Genomic DNA, 23,843 nt, shown 5'->3' with positions numbered 1-23,843 from the left:
TCATTGAGATCATATAAATTCATTTAAATATTTCTTCTTCCTAGCAGCAAAGCTGACCGCTGCAATTTCTATAGCAAATTATTGATTATGCTTATTTAAGCCTAATTTTCCTTTCAATTGATTGCTCTTGCTGATTTTTAATTTCCTGTAACATTTTCAATGGAAAAAGAAAGGTAATACTAGCATCACAAACTCATTATATGTCACAAACTTTGAAATAAATTTTCTGCTACTATTCTGAGTGACAATTTTTTGGAGTTATAATGCAACGCCAGAGATACCATTGCATATCACAAAATCTAAAAGATTGTTTGCGCCTTCTAAAATTGTAACCAGAACTATCCTTTGAAAAAATTGACTTATTGTCATCGTCTCATAATGTAAACAATGTTATGAAAGAAAATAAAAATTTTTATGGCGCCCTTTGAAAATAAAAATCATCTTTAAAATCAAAAAATGATTATTTCATTTGCTCAGTTTTCAGTTATGTTACAGATGCGCCTTGTTCCATATGATACAAAGAAACAAAGAAAAGTTAATTCATGTGCAAAATTTACAGAATTCAAAATAAAAAAATTTCAAAATTAATGATAATGTGGTCGCCATTTTCGGGTAGGTTTCGTTTTTGAAAGCAGCTCGGTTTGTTATTGCTTCAATTTAGATAACTTAATCAAGTGTTCATTTTGCAGGAGTGATCCCAAAATCTCTGACTTGTTCTTCAGTGAGTGACTGCACATACATTGGGGATAATATTTTCGCCTTCAATGATCCAAGCATACAGATTGGAGAGGGTTTGGCTTGGGTATCATGGGTATGTTGGTTAGTGAATACTTGGAAGCCATATTATATAATATGTTCAAAAACAACTTTTCTAAAAGATTCACACTTAGCAATAAGATATATAAAAAAATTAATGAAACTAGAATTAGATTATGTTTATGAAATTACATTTTTCGTGCCGATATCTCCTTGAATTGTTCCCGAGGTTTAGCGCAGCTTGATTCTGAAAAAAAACATCTTAAATACGTCTATAGTAATCCATTTCATTTGCATTTATTGATTTTGTTTTTTGAGTAAGTAAAATAATCGAATTTGAAAATTAACTAACTTTATTGTTGGAAGATATGTTCGTGCCTTCAAGTATAAGATTTGACTTCAAAAATTATTGCAAAAACTAACAGCAAGAGATCCGAAACCAGTGGCTGCAAAATTGCGGGAAAAAATCCGAAATTTCAACAGAAATACCAAGCTAAGTTTTACCGTTGCTTTCGCTCTTAGGTCCTTAATGAAATTAAATTCAAACTATACCTGTAAAAATTGAAGAAATTTATGAAACAAGTTACCGGGCATCTTCTTAAGCCAAATTAAGAACTGATTTTCCAGTATGCTTCGTGTGCTTTTTACCCTCCTCCCCTTTCATCACGGGCCGCGGACCGGCAGTGTCGAAGTCACGGAAATAAACTATAGGAAAACTGGTATAGCGTGGTAAAAACAAAAACAAGAAAAGAATAAACATCGAAACAAGACAAAACTAAGCAAAAAACAATGATATGGATCAAAGGTGTTCAAAAATTAACAATACGAACTCTGCAAAGAACAAATATCAATTTGTGATCACTATACCGGAATATATCAGCAAATATGTTCTCCATTTTTTTTTGTGAGAGTTGTTGGAATTCTGATTTTCTTTCTGATTAAGAGGCTTTTCAGAAACGCATTCTGATTTTTCCTCTGATTGAAAGAAACTTAGCCAACACTGACTCAGAGTTTTTCTCTGATTCAGAAAGGTTTCAAAATCGATACGGAAACTATTCTGAAATCCTTCTGAATCGACATTGAAAATCGAAACTTCTCTGAAATCGTTCGTAATCAGTACCGATGTTCTCTGGGCGCTAGGTTAGGTACAGGAACTGAATTCAGAAAGAGGGCGGTTGTTTGGATGGCTTCTTCTATGGAAGAAAAAAAATGTCGTGCAGGAATGTTTTTGAGATTTATTCGCTGACAAAAACTACAAATCACCCCACAACGGCGCCAAATTGCTAACCTACTGAATTCATTTTCATATATTTTCTCATATGTATGTCTTTTCTCATACCTTTTTAGTAATTTAAGATGCGAGTTTAATTTACATTTTTGCAATTCAATAGTGGCTCAACGTCGAAAAAAAATTAATGAAAATCACCAAACTTTCTGGAATGAAAGCATAAGTCCGTCTGTTCAAATTTTTTTACCCAATAGAGCACATTTTTTTCCATTTTTGGTTTACAAATATGAAAATTTAGGAAAAATAACCATATGTTTGAATGTTCACATAATCTACATTCAAATGAAATGTATGAATTAATATAATAAAATCAGCAATTAAGATGAACTTAAGAACTCATTTTATGTTGTTCGCATAACATGTACAAATAAGATATGAAGGATCCTACCATTCTTTTCAAAGGCCGACTTGACAAAAGGTCACTTAACTTATCTTCAAGTGCTAAACAAGTTTGTCACTAGCCTGAACATCACACGGCAGTTTGATCCACTTCCAAATACCGTTTATTACGAAAATCTAATATATCATTTGTTTAGCTGCCGTATCGTAGTATTTTGTTTGTAGTTTTTTGCAGAATTTTTTAGCGATTTGCTGATTTTTTTAAGAGCTTTGATGTTCCCCATGTATTTGAATTTTATAATTTTTCAATAAAAATTATTTGAAAATAGGAGGCTAGCCGGAAGAATATATGAGTTGAAGAACAGATCTAGGCAGTGGTCGTTTTTTCGTCGCATATAGCAGACTTTGATACTCCAGTGAATCGAACTGAATAAGCGCTGTAATCTTTTTAAGAGACTTTGAAAGAGATTTCACTGAGAGGTAGATGTGATAATTCAAGTTAAAATTGACTTAAAAACTGGTACCCAGGTTGCCCACCGTAGACAAAACTTTGAAAACTTACTAAGACTTATAAGCTGCCGTAAAAAACTTACAAAACTTTGCACGGCACCGTATAAGGCCGTAATAAGTTTTCTACGGCACCGTAGCCAATTGATGTAATTACAAATTTGTAAATTCTAAATTCCTAAAATCGACTTTAAATCTACCGCTTATCTCATACAAGTCACTTTTTCATCACTTTATGGCACTGGGTATAACTTTTTAAATCTCTGAAAAATTACAAAACTTAGTACGGTGCCGTATAAGGCCGTATCAAGTTTTGTAATTTTTCTAAGGTAATTTTTTCGAACTTTAATTTGCTCTGCAGGTAGGCCTGGTGGTCAAAAAATTTGTGTCGAAACAGTTCGAAATTGCAAAAACCTGTTACGCCTCTTCCAAATCCGTACCGAACTTTGGAAGTCTAATGATATCTTTTAGAGTTCATGTCATTGAACGAGCAGAAAAAAATTCAATTTTAAAAATCCATCAAAAGCGTCAAAGATGAGATTTTGTTTCGAAGAAGACCAATGCTTACGTATTATGTCTCAAAAATGATTAGCTCTAAAATGAAGTTCGAAAAAAATTGCGGTTTATGTGAATCAGATAAAAGTAGCACTGTTTTTAACCTGAAACTGTCAGTACCACTTAGATAGCTGGTAAATAATTCCCTAATTACAAGCGCAGGGTTTATAAGAAGGAATAGAAATATTAATGTGTTTGGTTTGCGTTCTGTTCAAATAAATCTGTTCTGGTTTCAGAAAAAATTTTTTATTCAAAATTTGGCTGATTTGAAAGTTCATTTTCGAGCTTTTTTGACCACTCACAACAACAAAAGTCTTCTTGCAGATCTACAGACAGATTACTTAAACAATTTACAAGAATGATTTAAGAAGAATCATCAAATGCGCAATAATATATACATTTGATCGCTTTAAAAAAAGTAAATCAAGATTTTGTATTTTTTTCAAAGTTCTCTATTGTTTTGGCATCTAAATGGCTAATCAACAGTTCAATTTTTTGCGGCTAGGCTATCACTGCATGTAATTTTATTTGTTTGTCCTGAAAATTTTTTGTTGAACGGTTATTCAAAATTGATTCCTGAAAACAATGTCCAATCTCAGATTTTATTGGCTGAGGTCTGCTTTTTGTAATCGAACAGGTTGATCTTGTAATAGAAAAAAGTTCGTCTTTTAGTTGAGGTTTTTCGCTTATTCGAAAATTTTATTTTAAAACGTCTTTTTTCCAATCGGGTCTTAGAGTTGTCGAATGCTAACGAAAAGCAACGTAGGAGTCCCAATTTTTGTTTGGGTCCGAGTGCAAACGGAATTTTTAGTTTAGTATGTGTAGAAAAAAGTTCGTCTTTTAGTTGAGGTTTTTCGCTTATTTGAAAATTTTATTTTAAAACGTCTTTTTTTCCAATCTGGTCCTAGAGTTGTCGAATGCTAACGAAAAGCAAGGTAGGAGTCCCACTTTTTGTCTGGGTCAAAGTGCAAAATGAATTTTTAGTTTAGCTTGTTCTTAAAGTTGTTGGTTTTGGAGAGATCTTTTCGAGCTTAGTTTTTTTTTAACTAGTGCTCTGCTCCATTCTCCTATAGCTTTTGTTTGTAACTCCGCCGTAGCCGGTCCCCAGCCCGGATGAGAAAGGAGGAGGGAAACACACCCAGAACATACTGGAAAAGTCTCAAAAAGTCAGTTTTTCAACTTGACTGGAGCCTTTTCCGACAATTTTCCAGCTTTTATTTTACCTTAAAAACCTTATTAATCTTGGTAAGGCCTTAGTACGGCACCTTATTGATCTTGATACGGCCTTAATACGGTAACTTAGAAAACTTATTACGGCCGTATTACGGACCGTAGTCAACTTTACAAGATCTTAGTACGGTTTTCATTCAAGACTTATACGGTGCCGTACTACGGCCTTACCAAGTTTTCCAAGTTCGGGCAACCTGGGTAGTCTCGTTTTCAACAAGTGTAATTCATCACTTAAATGAAACAGCGAGCGAATAGCTGTTGCCCATCTGCTCAAAATAACCCTCAATTGAAATTCTAATATCAATCTTGTCTCTTTTGCATTCCAAGATATCAGCAATTTTCTCAAAATTTTTTATTGTTTTCTTCAAACTGTATGTCTCGTCTATTTTTCCAGTTTTCCATTAGATAAATGCAATAGTTGGTTTTTGTCCGCTTTCAATATTAGTTGGTTTTCATTCAAGTAGATATTCTTTTTTGAATCATTTTCAATTTTGCTTAAAAGCTGTTTGTAGCATCAAGTTTGCATAGACCTAAGATACTAAATGAAAATTTTCTTCCATAGGAAATGATAATCGTAATAAAAAAGATTGTGGACGCGTCAACGTCGGCGCACAACATGCCAAGTATGATCATTTGTAGTTCATGACGTGAAATTTAAAAAATATATATACCTTTCTACCAAAACACAAAATTGGTAGCAATAAAAATGTCTGCTGTTTGTAAGATATGTTAATTATATTCTTTTAATTTGTAATAATTTGGAAGGTTGCTTTTGAGTTTTGTGAAGATGTACCGCGATTGTCAAGCTCTTATAAATGTTGTTCAATTTTGCTCAAAACATCTTGTTTGCTACGTTATCAACCGTTTCTTTCGAACGATACTCTTGATTAGTTACTAACTATATGAGCTCTCAGTCAATTTCTTTACGAATAAACATTGATATTACCCGAATCCCATTTGGTTGGAACTTTTTTGCGGCTACTCTTTTAAAATTTCAGCTAAACAAGTATTAATTAAACTGATATTAAACATCACCAACAACACAAAAGAAATGAGAAAGGGATTCTGTTGAAAAAAAGGATTCAAAGTTCATTTTCTTCAAAAATAAAGTTCAATGACAGCAGTTCAATGAGAGGATAGAACTATAAGAAAAAGAAAATGTTCTCCATTTGCGTTTTGTCGACCTTTTAATTACTTGTTTTAGGCTGTTAATTTAGCTTCTATTCAGTTCACAGTGATCTATTTTTCTTCTCTAAACGCTAAAATTGTCTACTTAACCAATTGATACATCAATAATTTTATAAATGTGTGGTCATTTAAAAAGCAAAATTGAGAAAACCGTGTCTCATTTTTCGATCTTTATGGTGCTGTTGAAGCGTTATATTTAATTATACCATGAGTGCTGAACTTCCTTAAAATTTCTGCTTCAAGTTAGGGTTACTATTGCATCAAATTATCGCGTCTCTCATTAAATAGCCAAGCTCTAAATTTTTTCTCCATAAAAACAACTGTCGAAACTGATTTCGCTTTTAAAACTTTGCTTTGCATTACACTTAATCTAAAAAAAACAAGGACCTATAGAGAGGAAGCGCATCTTTGTTCACACACTTTGCCTAACTGTTCATTTTTCTCTCATCTCAATCAAGGGAAATAATTTATAAACGTTCTCCTCTTGTTTTATATGAGTGGACAATGCAGGCTGAGAAAACCAGAGTTTGACCACAAAAAGCCAGGAGGGATCTTGACAGAAGAAGAGACGCTAGAACAGATCCAAAATCAGCTTGGCAAGACGTGTGATTGGGGACAAGACGGTGCAAACACAATTGCGGGCTTGCAGAACCTTATGGAAATCATAAGAGCAGGACCAGATCCAACGGTTTGTGTCAACAACTTCTGATTTTATATTAAGACTAATCGCGCGAGGCTGCGCGTAGCAGAGAACGTTCCAAGACGTGTTTGAAGTTTCGCCATGTTCTGAGACAATAAATTCTTTGGACTATCATTGCTTAGAAAAGGAATCTAAAATTTTTTTTCCGTAGTAACCTTAAGTACGAATTAGGTTGTCAAAAATATTACAATTTAAAACACATTTTAACAGTAAGTTCAAGTTTTAAAGAAGCACCAGTTTAAAACTTTTATTTAAGGGTTAACATGAAATCAAAAGATATGTTCAGGCGTAAAAGAACATCTGTTGCGAAGAACGGGGCAGTGTTGAAAAACAAAAGAAAATGTCTTCGTTTTTAGTCAAATTCTGTTTCTGTTAAAAAAGATTCCGTAAAAGATCAATTAATAAAACAGTCTAAATGAATCTACGACAACAAAAATGATTTGGTTTGAAAAATCATTTTGCGGTAATAAAGAGAAAACTTTTTCTACTTCATTGAAAGAAAATTTTTGTTAATATTTGAATTGATATCACTGAAGACTAATACAGAGTTTCCTTTAAATCACATATGATACCAAATGGAATATCAGTCTATATCAAAATCTCGACAGTGCAAGATTGAAATGAATTTATGTCTATAAAGTATAAATAAAATTGTAGAAAAAAAAACAATTTTTTTCTGTTCTACAAAGTTTTTTTCTTGTTCTAATGCGGAATGAACCTCATGGAACTATTTGAGGCACGATATATGAGTCACGATAACAATGTACAACACGCATTTGTGCTGATAATTGCAATAAAATTATGATTTTATACAGTTCGAAAAGAAATCCTGATTTGAGTTAATTTTTATAACAAAGGTAACAAAAATTCGTGCCTTCTTTACTTTTTGATTTAACTTTTTGAGTTTAATGTAATCAATTTTCAGTTGGCTGTGAGCTTCAATTAGAATGTTATTTGAAACATATAAACAACTCAACAAGGAAAGAAGAAAAAACTGACATTTTCAACTTTTGTTAAAAAACATATTTCTGTTGTTGTGATCCGAACAATTCTTATCTTTAAGTTTTCAATTCAATTAAATCTCAAATGATTTACGCAATTTGGATCTAGCGTAAATTCTTGCAAAAATTGATCAATTTCTAATATTAAGAAGTATGACAGTTGCTAATTTCGATTCAAATTTGGTTTAAAAAAACTCAGAGAACAAATAAATGACACTGTTTTTTTAAACTTTAAATCTTAAACTTTCAAAAAACCGAAAAAAAAGAAAGGATTTTTTAATCTTATAAGTTTTATCGCGTTTTTCTAAAATTTATTTTTACAATTTTAAAAGCATAATGGCTGCTCAAGATAAAACATTTGAAAAGTAAGTCAACGTCATTCTTTTTCTGTTTTTTGGTGTTGTAAATATTTGCCTTTTCATATATCACTAGAAAAGATTTTTCACTTTGTTTTGAATTCATACAAATTTTTCTAATTTGTAAAATAGTATATATAGATATAATACAATAGTAATAGTATCTTGATACAATGTGTTCACACATTTTTCATCAAAATTAAACTTGAAAGTTAATTTAATCCACCCCCATTTTTTTATTGTACATCAATTTATTGAAACAACCCACTTGCCAACTTGCCAAAAAATTATAGTTTCCTTCTATAAAGAAACTCAAAAAACGGCCTTTAATGACTAGAAAATGATGTTTCTCTTTTTTGCTACGATGCGTAAACAATAAGTGGAAGCGTGACGGAAAAAAGTCGACCTCGCATATATATTCCAACATTTTGAAAAGATCGTAAGAGACACTAATCTGAACGTGTATGATCATGAAGAAGCAGTTCAGCTTCTTGACGGAAGTTTCAATTTGTAATAAATTTTTAGTCAGCTAAATGCGCATAAAAATGATAAAGACATTTTTTGTTTCATCGACAATGGCGGCAAGCATCAAATAATTTTGACATAATTCAAAAACTATGTGTAGTCAGTCAACCCGTGTAATCACATGGACACCTAATGGACTCAACTTATGCGATACATTGAACACTTAATAAGTTTTAGAAGTTGATTTCCATACTGAAAAGTTGGTTTTTGGATCAAATTGGAGTATTAATACGCACTGCAAGTTGTATATTGTGTAAAGGTCTATAACAACCTCTGAGGAAACAACTTGCTAATTTTTCCAACCTGGTCTGTGTGTTTTGCTGCAGAGAATTTCATAAAATCTCATATCTTACACGGCATAAAATTTCTTTATGACAAAAATTTGATTTTACAGATTTAACAGTTGTGCGTGTCGAGTAACGTTTGTTCTACAAATTAGATATGATAGCAAAAACGTTATTATATATTGTCTGTTGATCTATTATCTACTATTATCTACCGTACTCTCCATCGGGCAACGGACTACCTCATAAATGCTGATTTGAACATCTTGTCAAAAGTTTGTTGGATAGTCTCGCGCAAAAAAATTCTCGAGAAAGAATTCATTATAAAAACTGTGCAAAGATATTATAGACGATTCTCCAAACGAATAATAGCTGAGACAAAGTGTCCCAGAAAAACCGAAGGTACGGTTGTAACAGAAAATGTTGATTATGGAGTTTTACAAAAAGAAGTCCAAGCACAATTTTTTCTGCATTAAAATTGGAGATGGAAAAAAAGCAAAGAAAAAATCTTTCGAGAGGATCGGATCAAAAATACCATCAAAAAAATTTTCTGTTATCTATAACAATCCCCGACCCCGTATTGAAAAACAAAACTTGCAAACTACGAATTGCTATATAGAACTTTAAGTAATTAAATATTTTGCAATTTTGGTTCTAAAACCTTTCAAAATTTATCCATAAATGAATCTAAATCAAAGCAACAGCAAAACAATTAATTGCGAGTTCAACAAGTATGAAGTAGACAAACAATTTTTTTTAATTATTAGATTAACATTCATTATCACATGACATATCTTGGATGAAAACATATTACAGTTGCGCTCAAGAGAGCCTTATTTGTAAATATGAGAGCGAGAAAAACAAAATCCAACGTAATGACAAAAAGAAGACAGCAATAGCAGCGATTAATAAAGCTTGAAAAGCTTTCAGCTGTACAACAACAATTCCATTACGTCTAGAAAACCACATTTATAGAAAGCATCGACAAAGCAAACACTGCAGACGAAATATGAAAAATCAAAACTAAACTTGCTAAACGCGTGATGCGAATTTCAGTGACTTTAGCAAAGTGTAAATTGGCGACTAATCCCCCCAAATTAATGGACTATATAAGAGTCGTTGACGATACTAAAGGATTAGAATCAATAATTTGTGAACATTTTACGCACACTTAAAAAGCGAAAACTACAGAAAGAAATATCAGCGTCCGAACCTGTCACCGTTTTTCGCACTTGCTTTTTTTCCAGATCTTAGTACATGTGCGCGGAAAATAGCGACCATGCTGAATATCTATATTTATATATGTATACATATATATATATATATATATATATATATATATATATATATATATATATATATATATATATATATATATATATATATATACTCATTATTATGCGCTTTTAGTTTTGTAATGTCAGTTTACATAGATTGCCTTAATAAATTAATCGTGTCTTTTCAAATGTATCAAATCATTTTCACATAAAATACGAACACATGGCTAAAAGTTCTTGTGAATTTCTCTTCAAAATTTCGAATACTGTTTGAATGATTCTAGTTGATTAGAAGACGTCTCAAAATTCTAGACTGTCAATTCTTTTGTACGCTTTCTAGTTGCGTATCTAAAGTGTATTCAGAAAAAGATCCGCACCTTGGTGCAAATTTATATCATTGTCTCACAATACTGATCACTTTTTATCTTAATTTCACTATCCATCTTTCTTAACTTCATACTCCTCCTAAAACGAACCAACCACCTTATCCCTATTTGAAAGTGTGCAGTTCTAAGAAATACTTTTAGTTGAAAGCGTTCTTAGTTAGCAGATTTTAATCATAACCAAAAGAAATCTTTTTTGATAGAGACTTTGTTCAACTCGCATCATACAATTAGTGCAGCAAAGATATAAACATCAAAAATCTTTTTTGGCAAAATTTGGTTTGAGTGATTTATTTTCGAATTAAGTTAGTCCATTTTTTCCATAATATTCATAAAAATTGTTGCAAAACTTCTACCAATTATTAATATCACTATGAGGACACTTCGTCATGCTCTCGATAAAAATCCAGGTAATTTCTGTTCGAACATCAAGACGTTGCAATTCTTTTGTTTTTCTAGTTACAGTAAAGATAGCTGATTAAAGCTGTTTCTATTATCTTCTAATCTGTGTTCCTTCTTTTCATCAACTACAAAAATGGTTTTGCTCCTTTCTCAGAAGTAACAATTATGTACCTATATTTTTGTAGTTTTTATTAATTGACCGATTAATTTTCAACTCAAAATTTGATGAGTTCTTCTAAGCAGCATTTGCAGTTTTTTGTTCTTTATCCAAAAAACAGTTATCTATTTCATATGAAGATTGATAGAATTTTTCCAAACAGTATAGCCAGAGAGTTTTCAATTGTGGTCGCTCAGCTAAGCCTCACCAAACTCAACACCCTCATCTCGAGATGAATGAAAGCATAAAAACTCAGTTTTTTTAGAAAATACTAATTATTGTAGGTAAACGTTGTTTTTCAGAATATCTTGAAGAAACGCTTAATTTTTTTCCGTCCGTGCATATCAAATGGATTACAGCTTTTGCTTTTACTGAATAGCTTTCATGTAGCACAAATAGTTATATCAGAACATAACAAAAGTATTTTATTTGGTCTAATTTTGCTGAGCAATAATCGTTTGTAAAATTGCTATTCGTGTAAACTTGCTATTCGTGGAATCCGAGAAGTGTGTCCAGGTATCTATGGTTATGTTATGCGTGAACAACTATCGCAAATTTACTTTCATATCAAACGTTGGTCGTGTATATGAAATAAACTAATAATACCATCAGAAATTTGTAATCTGAAAAAAGTGCATCTTGCTTTATTCTACAGAGTGTAACAGAGATGGAAATATATCTGAGCAATCAAGGCTTGTCCCCAGAACAAGCAGAAGTTGAGTTCAATCGACTCACTGATCTTTTCGGACAGTGTCAATCGAGATTACAACAGCTCCAGCTGGACGACGTCATAACTGTACGTAGATAACCATTGTGACTCAATCAAAACTGTTGAAAATTTATGGACATATCTATGCGTCAATAGATCAAAGTAGGTTTTAGTGCCTGCCTGAAAAATAGACAGCCTCCGAAACCACTCTGTCAAATTTCTATTTTTAGCAAGGTAAATTCAAGTTATTTTTAATTCAGATATCCCATATTGGCACAATTTTAAACAGTACGGTTAAAATTAGTTATAAAAAAGGTTTTCTTCTTATCAATGATTATGTTACAAATCAAAGAATAGTTTTTATTGATTTTTCTAGTTCAGAAATTGTTGTCTTTTCATAGCATTCTACTCAAGCTTCTGGATTCTGGTATAGTATGAGTTTATGCCTCAATGACTTTTGTACCAATTGGAGAAAGTACATTCAAAAGTGAAAAGAACCCTTAAATGCCTGGAATATGTGACACTACTAAAAAATTAGTATTTTTTAATTATTTCAATTATTGTCCCTCAAAGAACAAAATGGCAGATTGATCAATCGCTATTTCTTCAAATGGCTATTTTTCATTTGTTATGTTTTTGAATGAAACTTAGAGAACAAGTTCAATTTTTTTCCTGTCAAGTTCAACGCCATAAAAACTATGACGCGAGGGTTCAGGAGCAACGAGAACACATAGATGGTTAAAAAACAGATTTCGGTTTTGTCAAAATTTTGTGATTTGAGATATTTATTTCTTGAAAAAAAGGCAAAAAATAACTAATGATTCATCTACATTTTCATTAGAAGCAAATTACTATTCAATTGTAACCGGGTTGAGAGCTTGAATTTAAAAATATTTTGAATCATACGATATAATCAACAGGAAATAGAAAAAAAGTGTTTTCCTTTATTTCCTAAAAATAAAACTCTTCCCTTGTTCTACTCTCAAGTATCCCATAATTGTGTATCTATGCAAATTTATAATTGAATGAAAATAGCAAATGAACAACGGATGTGGGCTCAACTCGAGTGCACACAGATGATGCCAAGTTTTGTTTTATAAAATTTTTTTTATTTTTCTATTCAAAAAGAAGTATAATAGTGATGTTCAAATGCGTTGAAACAGCTACTCTACAAAATAAAAGAACTTATCTGCACACAAAACGTTTGATCAACACGCCATAAAAATTAGCACAAATAAGAACGGATTATCTTCATTTTACTTATTCTTATCATATTTCTCTAGAAAGGTTGTGCCATTTTTTTTCGTGTACCGCTCTCAAATAACACCATACTTGTGCATCTAAGCAAATCTTTAGTTATATGAAGTTGGCAAAAGCATTACGGGATGGATGTGAGCTTATCTTAATTGCACGCAAAAATTGTCAAAAACTGTCTTCTTAAATGAATACGTTTGATTTTTTTTATTCAAATAGAAGTATAATAGTATTCCTTAGTAGATATTTCTTTCTCAAAGAAAAGGCAAAAATTTAAAACTTACTCATCTTCATTTGCATTAAAAGGAAATTGCCATTGTTGGAGCTGAGCTTAAGGAATAACAAAATTGTGTAGGAGGGAAAATAGAAACAAAACACTTTCTGTTGTCCTAGTCATTTAATAGTTATAGTTATAGTTCTAGTTCTGGTTACAGTTTGTCTCGTGAGAAAAAAGAGAAAAGGGGAAAATAACAAAAGCAGCACACAGAGATCAACGTAGTAGCCGCAGAAAACGGCTGAAAGTATAACTCAGCAAAACATTGCAAAAAGAAATGGTCTTGAGCAGTAAATAACGTGTTACTGTGTCTTGAACTAGAAATATTCCTGAGCAGTAAATTGTTACTGTGTCTTATATTCAAAATATTATTCTTGAGCAGTAAATTCTGTTACTGTGTCTTGCATCAACGAATTATTGGAGCTGAAATTCAACTGTTACAACCCCAACTTCTGGTATTCTCAACTTGTGAGTACAAACAGCAAAAGCCAACTTCGGTTTAAATTTAAATATTTTTGCACAAACAGGTTTTAGACATATATCTTTGTCTTCGATTTGTTTTTTCTATCGAATTGAACTGGTATACATAAAGAGATCCCGTATTGTGTGATCTGTAGCAATCCAGTTCAAATTGATAGTTGGAAAAACTAAGATCAGCGAATAGTTACGAACTAAAATAGTTAATGCAACGGTAAGTAAAGCAGAGCGGATATACAGTTACAAAAGCGAACTGCATAAACGAAGTATCCGGACAGATTTTGTAACCACTCAGAACGAACTGCGCGGTGTAAAACTTTCTTTGTGAAACAAAAGGAGAGCAGCCGTTACATTTGGTCCGCTGACCCGGACAGTGGAATAAACTGCTGTCCAACCCCACAGTCGAAGTGACGAAGTCATCGACGAACGAGAACAAAACTCAACGAGCATTTCAACAACGCAAAGCCAATTAGGCAACGCAAATAGGAACGTTGAAAAGCAAAACTCATTTAAAGCAAACAAATAAAGGAGCTGTAGAGATTCAAGCTGCAGTCCCGAAGTGCACAAGAAGTGACTCCGTCACAGAGTCAAAGCGTTTTGGATCGACAGATCATCAACTTGCGAAACAACTGGATTGAGAAACAGGAAGAAGGTTTTGAGCTCATTGAGAATCGAGATCGACCAAGCAAGCTCAAGACTCTTTATCAGCAGATACTGCAACTGGACGACAGCTTTCAAAAACTCGTGAATAAGAAAGCTGAGTTTCTCCGAGACCCAGATATTTCTTTAAAACGCAAACTTGAGACAGAAAAATACTTTCAATATTTTAACGCAGAGTGGTTACCGTATATCCACGGAGAGACAAACATGTCAAGCCAGCAAAGCCAGTCAACTCTTCATGCCAATGAAGAGCAACCGCCTGCGAATAATTTGCATCAGTTAGAACAAAACGTTGGAATTCCAGAGTTTAACCAAAACCATGGTAACACAAGCAATGCAACGACGAATACGGTTACACGGACAATCAACCAGGATACAGAAAACGCTTCGGAAGCATCTTCAGTGAAACGTCGGGTTGAAGAAGGAATGAAGGAATTTGAAATTGAATTTGAAGCAAAGTTGCAAATTGAACGAGCACAATTTGATCGAAAGAGGTTGGATCTAGAAATGCAAATGAAAGAACTAGAGATGCAACATCAGCTTCGGGAAAAAGAGCGAGACCTAGAGCGCCAATTGCAAAAAACAGCATTGGAGAAAGATGACTTCCGTTCTCAATCGACTAGGGCGCGTGACAAGTCACCTTTCAATTGGACCCCAAAAGGGAGAGATGTCTCGGAGTGGGCGAATTCGATGAACGACACGCGAACGCCAATTCGACCAAGAGCTCGCTTTGACGTCAGCCCTGAACGGAATAAGCAGAGGCATTACCCATGGTACCCAAACTCTCGCGAACGCTCAGTAAGTGTTGAAGGGCGGGATATATCGCCGATAGCTGGAAGGCACTACAACACTGAACATTCAAGCAGTAGTTTACCAAAATTGAGGTTGAACAATTTTGACGGAAACCCGCTGGAGTGGCCTGAGTGGTCTAGCATGTTCATAGCAACAGTAGATAAACGCACGAATCCCGACTCAGAAAAAATGAGCCATTTGAAGACTCTGCTAACAGGCAAAGCAAAATCTGCAATCTCGGGAATGGGCTATTCTGGACAGTTTTATAGTGCTGCCTGGAACATTTTAGAAAGAAAATTTGGAAGACCGCATGTAATTATAGATGCGCATCTCGAGAGCCTACGAAAAGCTAATCAAGTGAAACCTCATGATTCAACCAGCTTGATTAATTTTTCTGTTATTGTATCTAACTTCGTGAACGTGCTCAAAGAGTACAAACATATTGGTGATTTGCAATCAAGTTCGACATTGTACATGGCAGTTGATATGCTACCTCAAATTCTTAAAGAAAAATGGTGGTTCTACGTCGATGACAATGACGAGGACTGGCCTGATCTAATCATGTTTGAAAAATGGCTATCACGAATGGCATTCGTGCATGAAGGGTTTTCAGCGTTTAAAGTGGAACGCAAAGAAGAAGACAGACGCAACACAAATAGAGAAAAACGATTCTCGAAGACATCGAACTTCAGTGCAAGTTCAAATCTGCAAGAAACCAAGCAAACGCAAAGCGATCAGTGTCCATTAGCCGATGGCACTCATAAAATTTGGAACTGTCCGTCATTCAAAAACATGAGTGTGAATGATCGATACGTGGCAGTGAGGAAAGAATGCTTATGTTATGGATGTCTGGGGAAAGGGCATGCAATCAAAGATTGTAAAGTCCACCCATGCGGTATAAATGGATGTACCAAAAGGCAAAACAGACTGCTACACTCAGAAAACCAAATGGACGAGGGTAGTCATGCAGTTAACGTGAGCGCAGCAACAATCAACCAGAGTAACCAAGTTACTAGTTTTCATCAAATAGTTCCGGTATCGGTTCAGAGTGGGGGTAACAGGTTGACTACCTACGCTTTCCTCGATAGTGGTTCAACAGTATCGTTCATTGATCAATGTGTTAAGGATCAACTACAAGCCAAAGGCACGGACGTTACCTTGAACATAGCTGGCATACATGGGACGCAAGATTTGAGGACAGAGAAGGTTCCTATCACAATAAAGGGACTACATTCAAAGGTGCATTCGATTGAATTGTTTGCACACCCATCAATCTCGTTGGGAAACACAACATATGACTACAAGGAACTGAAGAACAAATTCAGACACCTGAATGTTCTCACTAACAGAAAATTCATTCTGATGGAAGTAAGCATCATACTTGGACAAGATGCCTACGAAATTCAACGTCCATTGGACTATAAGATTGGAACACGAAGTGAGCTTTTCGCTGTCTTAACAGAATTAGGATGGGTAGTCAGTGGTCCCATGACAGGCAAGAAAAGTCAAAATGTTTGTCATTTCGCCTCCACAGAAGATGTGAAATTGGCCGAAAATATACAATCATGGTGGGACATAGAAACTTATGCTTCCAAAATAAATGTTGTAAGTCAATCAAAGAAAGAGCAGTAAGCTCAGAAGTTTTTAGAGAGCACAACAAAGTTTACGGGCGAGCGGTACGTAGTGGGCATGCTCTGGAGTGAACCAGAACCCAATCTTCCAAACAACTACGGCCCTTGGTCAGCTCTACTCACTGGAACGAAGATTCCAACGAGACCCAAATTTAAAAGAATTGTATCAACACTCAATTGATACAGATGTTGAAAAGGGATTTGTGAAGATCCTTGGTAAATCGGAAGTCAAAGGCACTTTCGGAAAGGAATGGTATTTGCGACACCATCCAGTACTAAACCCCAACAAACCGGGTAAAGTTCGCCGTGTTTGCAACGCTGCAGCAAAATACAAGGATATCTGCCTAAATGACAAGTTGTTAGCCGGACCCGATCTACTACACGGATAGATCGGAACAATATTCAGATTTCGAGAAAAACCAATTGCCCTAACCGCAAATATTGAATCAATGTTTCTGCAAGTGCAAGGTCCTGAAAGGGATAAAAGCTGCTTGAGATTCTTGTGGCGACCAACAATGAACGAACCTTTGCAAATTTACGCGTATCAACGTCATGTTTTCGGAGCAAAGAGTTCAGCAACATGTGCCAACTACGCTCTGAAGCGAGTAGCCATCGATAACGAGGACGAGTTCCCAATTGCAGCAAAAACAATCCAAAACAACTTCTACATGGACGATTTCATCAAGTCAATCGAAACACTTGAAGAAGCAGTCAAGGTTTTCAAACAACTGCAACCTCTTCTCTCAAAACATGGATTTGAACTGAAGAAGTGGATCACCAACAGCGAAGTGGTAACCAACGAAATCCCAGAGGACTTAAAATCAATCCGCAAAACAAAGCAGGTTGAAGTAGAGCCCAGCCAGGAAGGGTCATCGATGCTTGGGCTTCAGTGGACGATTACCGATGATAGTCTACAGGTTTGTAGAGGTACAAGCAAAGAAGTTGAGACCCCAATCACCCAAAGGAAGATCTTATCTCTAGTTTCTTCAGTGTTTGATCCTCTGGGACTGTTTGCACCATTCAGTGTTCATATGAGACGACTCCTGAAGAGCATCTGGACTAAAAATGGACAACATTGGGACAACTCAGTAGAACCTAACGAAGAAGAAGAGTTTCTGAAGTGGAAGGCGCAGATTCCAGAAGTAGCAGAAACCAGCATTGATAGAAGATACTTCAGCACAGCCAAGGACAAATGGAAACTTCATGTGTTTGCCGACGCATCTGAAGACACAATGTGCGCAGTGGCATACCTACGTTCAAAGCCCAACGAATACTCAGCAGACTTAGCATTTGTAATCGGAAAGTGCAGAGTTGCACCGATGCGACACCTTTCTATACCACGCTTGGAAGTACAAGCAGCAGTGATGGCGGTGAGACTTAAAGAGCAGATAGTGAAGGAACACGAATTGAAGATTCACAGTTCTAACTTTTGGACCGACTCCACTACTGTTCTGCAATGGATTCACAGCTCCCACCGGAAGCAACAGGTGTTTGTTGCAAACAGGGTGGCTGAGATTTTGGATATAACTAATTTTTCACAGTGGAATCGTGTGAGTGGTATTATCAATCCAGCTGACATCGGGACACGAGCGATCAATGTTGACGAACTCAAGAGAAGTGAATGGCTCACTGGGCCGGCCTGGTTGAGGCAACGAGAGAACGAATGGCCTGAACAGTTGAATTTAACATTTGCTTCAGACGAACAAAACGACGAAATGGTCTTCTCAGCTAATGTTGAAGAGAAGAAGCCGATGATTCAGCGGGAACGATTTAGCAATTTCAATCGACTAGTAAATACAATGGCATACGTACAGCGCGTATTTAAAAAATACAAACCGTCAACAAAAACAATAAGTGTTGAAGAAAGAGAGGGTGCACAAGCAAGCATCGTCAGACTACTGCAGCAGGAACAGTTTGCGGAAGAGATGGAATCTCTCAAAGCTGAAAAGGAAATTCCAAAAAACAGCAAAATCCTCCAGTTTTCACCATTCATAGACCAGCAAGGACTTATTCGTGCCCAAGGCACAATAGGTAAAAGTCAATTGAGCTTCGAAACGAAGCATCCAATACTGTCACATTGGAAGCACCATGTAATTGAATTAATCTTGCAAAATGAACATAAGAATAGTCATCACGAAGGTACTGAACATGTCAGAAACATAGTTCAGCAGAAATTCTGGATCCTAGGCATACGAAATGCTTTGAGATCGATCAAAAACAAATGCATTAGATGTCGGAAGGGAAGAGCCCAAACAAAGGCACCAGTAATGGCAGTTCTACCTGAAGAACGATTAGTCGCATCAACAGTGTTCTCGAATGTGGGCGTAGACTATTTTGGACCATTCACAGTAAAGTTTGGTCGAAGAAACGAAAAGCGTTGGTGCTGTCTATTCACATGCCTCACTGTACGAGCGGTACATATAGAGATTGTACCAATACTAGACACTGATTGTTGTCTGAACGCAATTATTCGATTCATTGCTCGAAGAGACAAACCGGTCAAAATGATTAGCGATAACGGGACAAACTTCGTTGGAGCTGAAAAAGAACTGGCAGAGTATATAGCAGCATGGAACAAGAGGCAAATTGAAGAACATCTGATTCAACAAGGAATCAGATGGAAGTTCAACCCACCTGCAGCACCACACTTTGGAGGAGTGTGGGAAAGACTGGTTAGGAGTTGTAAGAAGGCAATGTATGCCGTGCTGGGCAATCGATCAGTCACGGAAGATGTTCTGTCAACCACGATGTCTCTTGTTGAACAGACGCTGAATGCTAGACCGCTGACACAGGTCAGTTCTGATGCTACCGATTTAGAAGCTATTACTCCAAACCATTTCCTACTTGGCAACAAGAACCTTTGTTTACCGTATCTATCAGATTCAGAGCAATTTGTTGATCATAGAAAGCTCTTCCGACAAACGCAAGCTTACGCAGACCTCATCTGGGACAGATTCCGTAAAGAGTACTTGCCAACGTTGAACAGTCGTAAGAAATGGCAGACCACAACGGACAGAGGTCTTCAGCAGGGTGATCTTGTGTGGTTAGTGGAAGACAGTGACAAACGTGGATATTACAATCTGGGTCGAATAACCGAAACCTTTGAAGGGTTCGACGGAGTGATTCGATTAGCGAAAATCCGAATAAAGGATGGATACTACAAGAGGCCCGTAGTGAAGCTCGCTCCAGTAATACCAAGTGACGATGATGTTTTCACGAAGGAAAACAGGGCCGGCTATGTTGGAGCTGAGCTTAAGGAATAACAAAATTGTGTAGGAGGGAAAATAGAAACAAAACACTTTCTGTTGTCCTAGTCATTTAATAGTTATAGTTATAGTTCTAGTTCTAGTTACAGTTTGTCACGTGAGAAAAAAGAGAAAAGGGGGAAATAACAAAAGCAGCACACAGAGATCAACGTAGTAGCCGCAGAAAACGGCTGAAAGTATAACTCAGCAAAACATTGCAAAAACAAATTGTCTTGAGCAGTAAATAACGTGTTACTGTGTCTTGAACTAGAAATATTCCTGAGCAGTAAATTGTTACTGTGTCTTGTATTCAAAATTTTATTCTTGAGCAGTAAATTCTGTTACTGTGTCTTGCATCAACAAAATATTGGAGCTGAAATTCAACTGTTACAACCCCAACTTCTGGTATTCTCAACTTGTGAGTACAAACAGCAAAAGCCAACTTAGGTTTAACTTTAAATATTTTTGCACAAACAGGTCTTAGACATATATCTTTGTCTTCGATTTGTTTTTTTCTATCGGATTGAACTGGTATACATAAAGAGATCCCGTATTGTGTGATCTGTAGCAATCCAGTTCAAATTGATAGTTGAAAAAACTAAGATCAGCGAATAGTTACGAACTAAAATAGTTAATGCAACGGTAAGTACAGCAGAGCGGATATACAGTTACAAAAGCGAACTGCATAAACGAAGTATCCGGACAGATTTTGTAACCACTCAGAACGAACTGGGCGGTGTAAAACTTTCTTTGTGAAACACAAGGAGAGCAGCCGTTACAGCCATTCAGTTGTAACCGGGTGGAGAACTTAAATTTGAAACTTTTTTGAATCATAAGAATAAATCAAAAGGAAATAGAAAAAAGAGTGATTCCTTTTTTTCTCAAAAAAGTTCTTGCCTTGTTCTGGTTTCAAGTATCCCATACTTGTGTATCTATGCAATTTTATAATTGAATGAGAATTGCAAATGAACAACGGGACGTGGGTTCAGCTTGAGTGCACGCAGATGATGCCAAAAATTGTTTTTTTTAAATTGTTTGATTTTTCTATTCAAAAAGAAGTATAATAGTAATCTCCAAATTCGTTGAATTGACTAGTCTACTAAATAAAACAAGTTATCTGCACACAAAACGTTTGATCAACACGCCATAAAAATTAGCACAAATGAGATGGAAGTAATTTTATTTTACTTAGTCTTATCATATTTCTCTAGAAAAGTTCTGTCACACTTTTTTTCGTTTACAGCTCTCAAGTAACCCCACATTTGTGCATCTCTACAAATCTTTAATTATATGAAGTTGGAAAATGCAATACGGGATGTGGGCCTATCTTAATTGCTCACAAAAATTGTCAAAAAATGTTTTAAATTCGTTCAATTTTTCTATTCAAACAAAACAAAAGAATAATAGTAATCTTCAAATGCTTTGAATCAATTAGTCTACAAAACAAAAGGACTTATCTGCACAAAACATTGAATCAGTACGCCGTAAGAATTAGCAGAAAGGTAAACAAAGTATTTTCATTTTGCTTAGTCTGATCATATTTCTCTGGAAAAGTTGTTTCAATCTTTTTTTCGTGTACAACGAGGTATCACGCCAAATTTTTCAATTATTTGTTTGAGAACTTAGATGAAAAAGCGAAGCAACGAAATTTTTCCTTTCTCTTAGCTTCATAAACTCTTTGATCATTGCGAATACAATTTTTCGATTTTCACATTTTGTAAAGTTTTTCTCTTTTAGTTGCATCGGAAACAAGAAATATCTGACTAAAATTTGTAAACTAAAAAAATGTTAACAGGAGGTGAAACGAATTAATTAAAATAGGCAGAGGAATTCGGGAGTCAAAATTTTTTTATTTGAATATTTCGAGTACAGCTAACAACAGAAATCTTTATTACTATGCACAGCGAGCCATCAATAACTTCAAAAAAGAATAGGCAAGCCATTCCAGCGCACAAAATTTTCCATTTTTGAAAACAAATTGAAAACTGCCGGAAATTGAAAAACAATTTGGTGTTAAATTGATCATTTTTGCGTCAATTTTTTGCTAAAGCACTGATATATAACATAGAGACTGTAATCCTCAGTAACCACAAATTTTTTTAGAGCAAAAGGCATCGCTTCAATTCACAATGAGTGAGAAAATAGCAAATTAACGGCCAAAACTTTGCTAAAAAGGCTTAAATTTTTTCATGATACCTAAAAAGCCTCAAAAAATATAAAAATTGGAAAACTTACAATACGAATAAAACATTAATCTGAACATAAATTAATTTGTAATTACAGCTTATTCATTAATGTAATGTATTAAAAATTTTATCGAACAATATCTTTATTTGTTTTATATTCCCTCCCCCTCCTCCCAAAAAAAAATTCTTTTCCCTTTCTTCTTTTTCCAATTTTTAAATAGCTCCCCTTTTTCTCTTTTTTGCTACGATGCATAAACAAAAAAAAGAAAAACTTGATTGAAGAAAAAAAGGCGGTCTCGCAATTAGCAGAAGCTGTTTTCAGAAAAATTATATCAGGAAAGTCTATAAAAGGAATTGCAAGAAATTTTGGGGATTCAAAAATTGAATTGAACTGAGTTTGATTTAGTCTTTTTTGACTAATATTTAGATATTTAAGGTAGTTTTCTTTCTAATTTATCTCTAATAAAACACGCAACTATATCCTCTGCGCAATATGAAAGATGACGCGTTAAAAAGCTCTATAACAAGAACATAGGGTTGTTGGGCCTTTTTGGAAAATGATTAACCCATATTTGACAAATTTTTCAGTTTTCATTGAAACCTTAATAAAATGAAGATTTGTTGTCAGCAACTATTTAATTAGCCGACGTGACTCATTCACACCTTTAAACTATCACTTGCATGAATTAATTGATAGAAATTTAACTTCAGACGCCCGAACCAGTCCGATCCGTGGAAACAGCGGCCCATTCTTCGTGGCAAAACCCATTGGCAGTTGCACCTGCGCCAGAAGCACCACGTCTGCAATCACAAGGAGGATCAGGAAAACCTTTTCTCACATTTATATGTTTCCTTTTTGGTGGAAGATTTTGGCGTCCTTTTTAGACACTGCATGAGAGAAAGTTGGAGCACAAATTCATGCAGTCTTATGATTTTAAAAAAAGAATGCAAAAATGATGCTGGAAAAGTTGCAAAGCTCTATAAACTAAGACAAAAAACAAATTTTTGAACAATCAGTTCCATCAGTTTATTTTAAAACTTTTGATGCAATTTATCGCATTCTCCCCCCTCCCCCAGTGTTTTTATTCCCCCAGTTTCAAATTTTATGTTGTGATATAATACTAGGCTGCACTTTGTAAAAAATACACGTGAGACTGGGGAGCGTAAATCTCATATGGTCACTAAGCTGGGGAGGCCAAAATGAACAGATCCCAATAGTCCTCCAGGCTTTTTGAAAATCCATAAAAAACGCTGATTTGTTCAGTACTTAATTTAAAAATTTAATGGCTCAGATCAGTCCAGTACTTGGAGTTTTAAGCAATCAATTAATAGAATCTAGTGATTATCACTCGATAGCGGTTTGTCAACTGAGTTGTACTTCAACATTCTACTAGCCTAAAACATGGAGAAGAATTAAATTACTAGGCTATCTTTTAGAACAGTGAATTATATATATATATATATATATATATATATATATATTATATATATATATATATATATAATATATATATATATATATATATATATATATATATATATATGGATATATATATATATATATATATGAATTAATATATATTCATGAAAGATATTCATACCATTATAAGACAGGCGTGTTCTCTGGGAAGACTGTTTCAAGCTAGATAAGTGTTTTTTGTCCTAAG

The 23,843-nt window shown here is 34.7% G+C and overlaps 1 protein-coding gene across 1 annotated transcript; it reads left to right on the top strand.

The window, feature by feature from the left end:
- Positions 1 to 6,356: 6,356 nt before the first annotated feature.
- LOC142356488 (uncharacterized) lies at positions 6,357 to 22,975 on the top strand (the record flags this gene model as incomplete). Its single annotated transcript, XM_075408383.1, has 3 exons — positions 6,357 to 6,551; positions 11,604 to 11,744; positions 22,888 to 22,975. Coding segments are annotated over exons 1-3 (424 nt in total), but the record flags the coding sequence as incomplete, so codon positions are not given.
- Between the last annotated feature and the right edge of the window lie 868 nt (positions 22,976 to 23,843).

Source organism: Convolutriloba macropyga, unplaced genomic scaffold, assembly GCF_964194025.1.
Source record: "Convolutriloba macropyga unplaced genomic scaffold, txConMacr16.3 SCAFFOLD_3106, whole genome shotgun sequence".
Lineage (NCBI taxonomy): Eukaryota > Metazoa > Xenacoelomorpha > Acoela > Convolutidae > Convolutriloba > Convolutriloba macropyga.
Note: the sequence above shows the minus strand (reverse complement) of the source record. Positions and strands in the feature narration are given on the sequence as shown.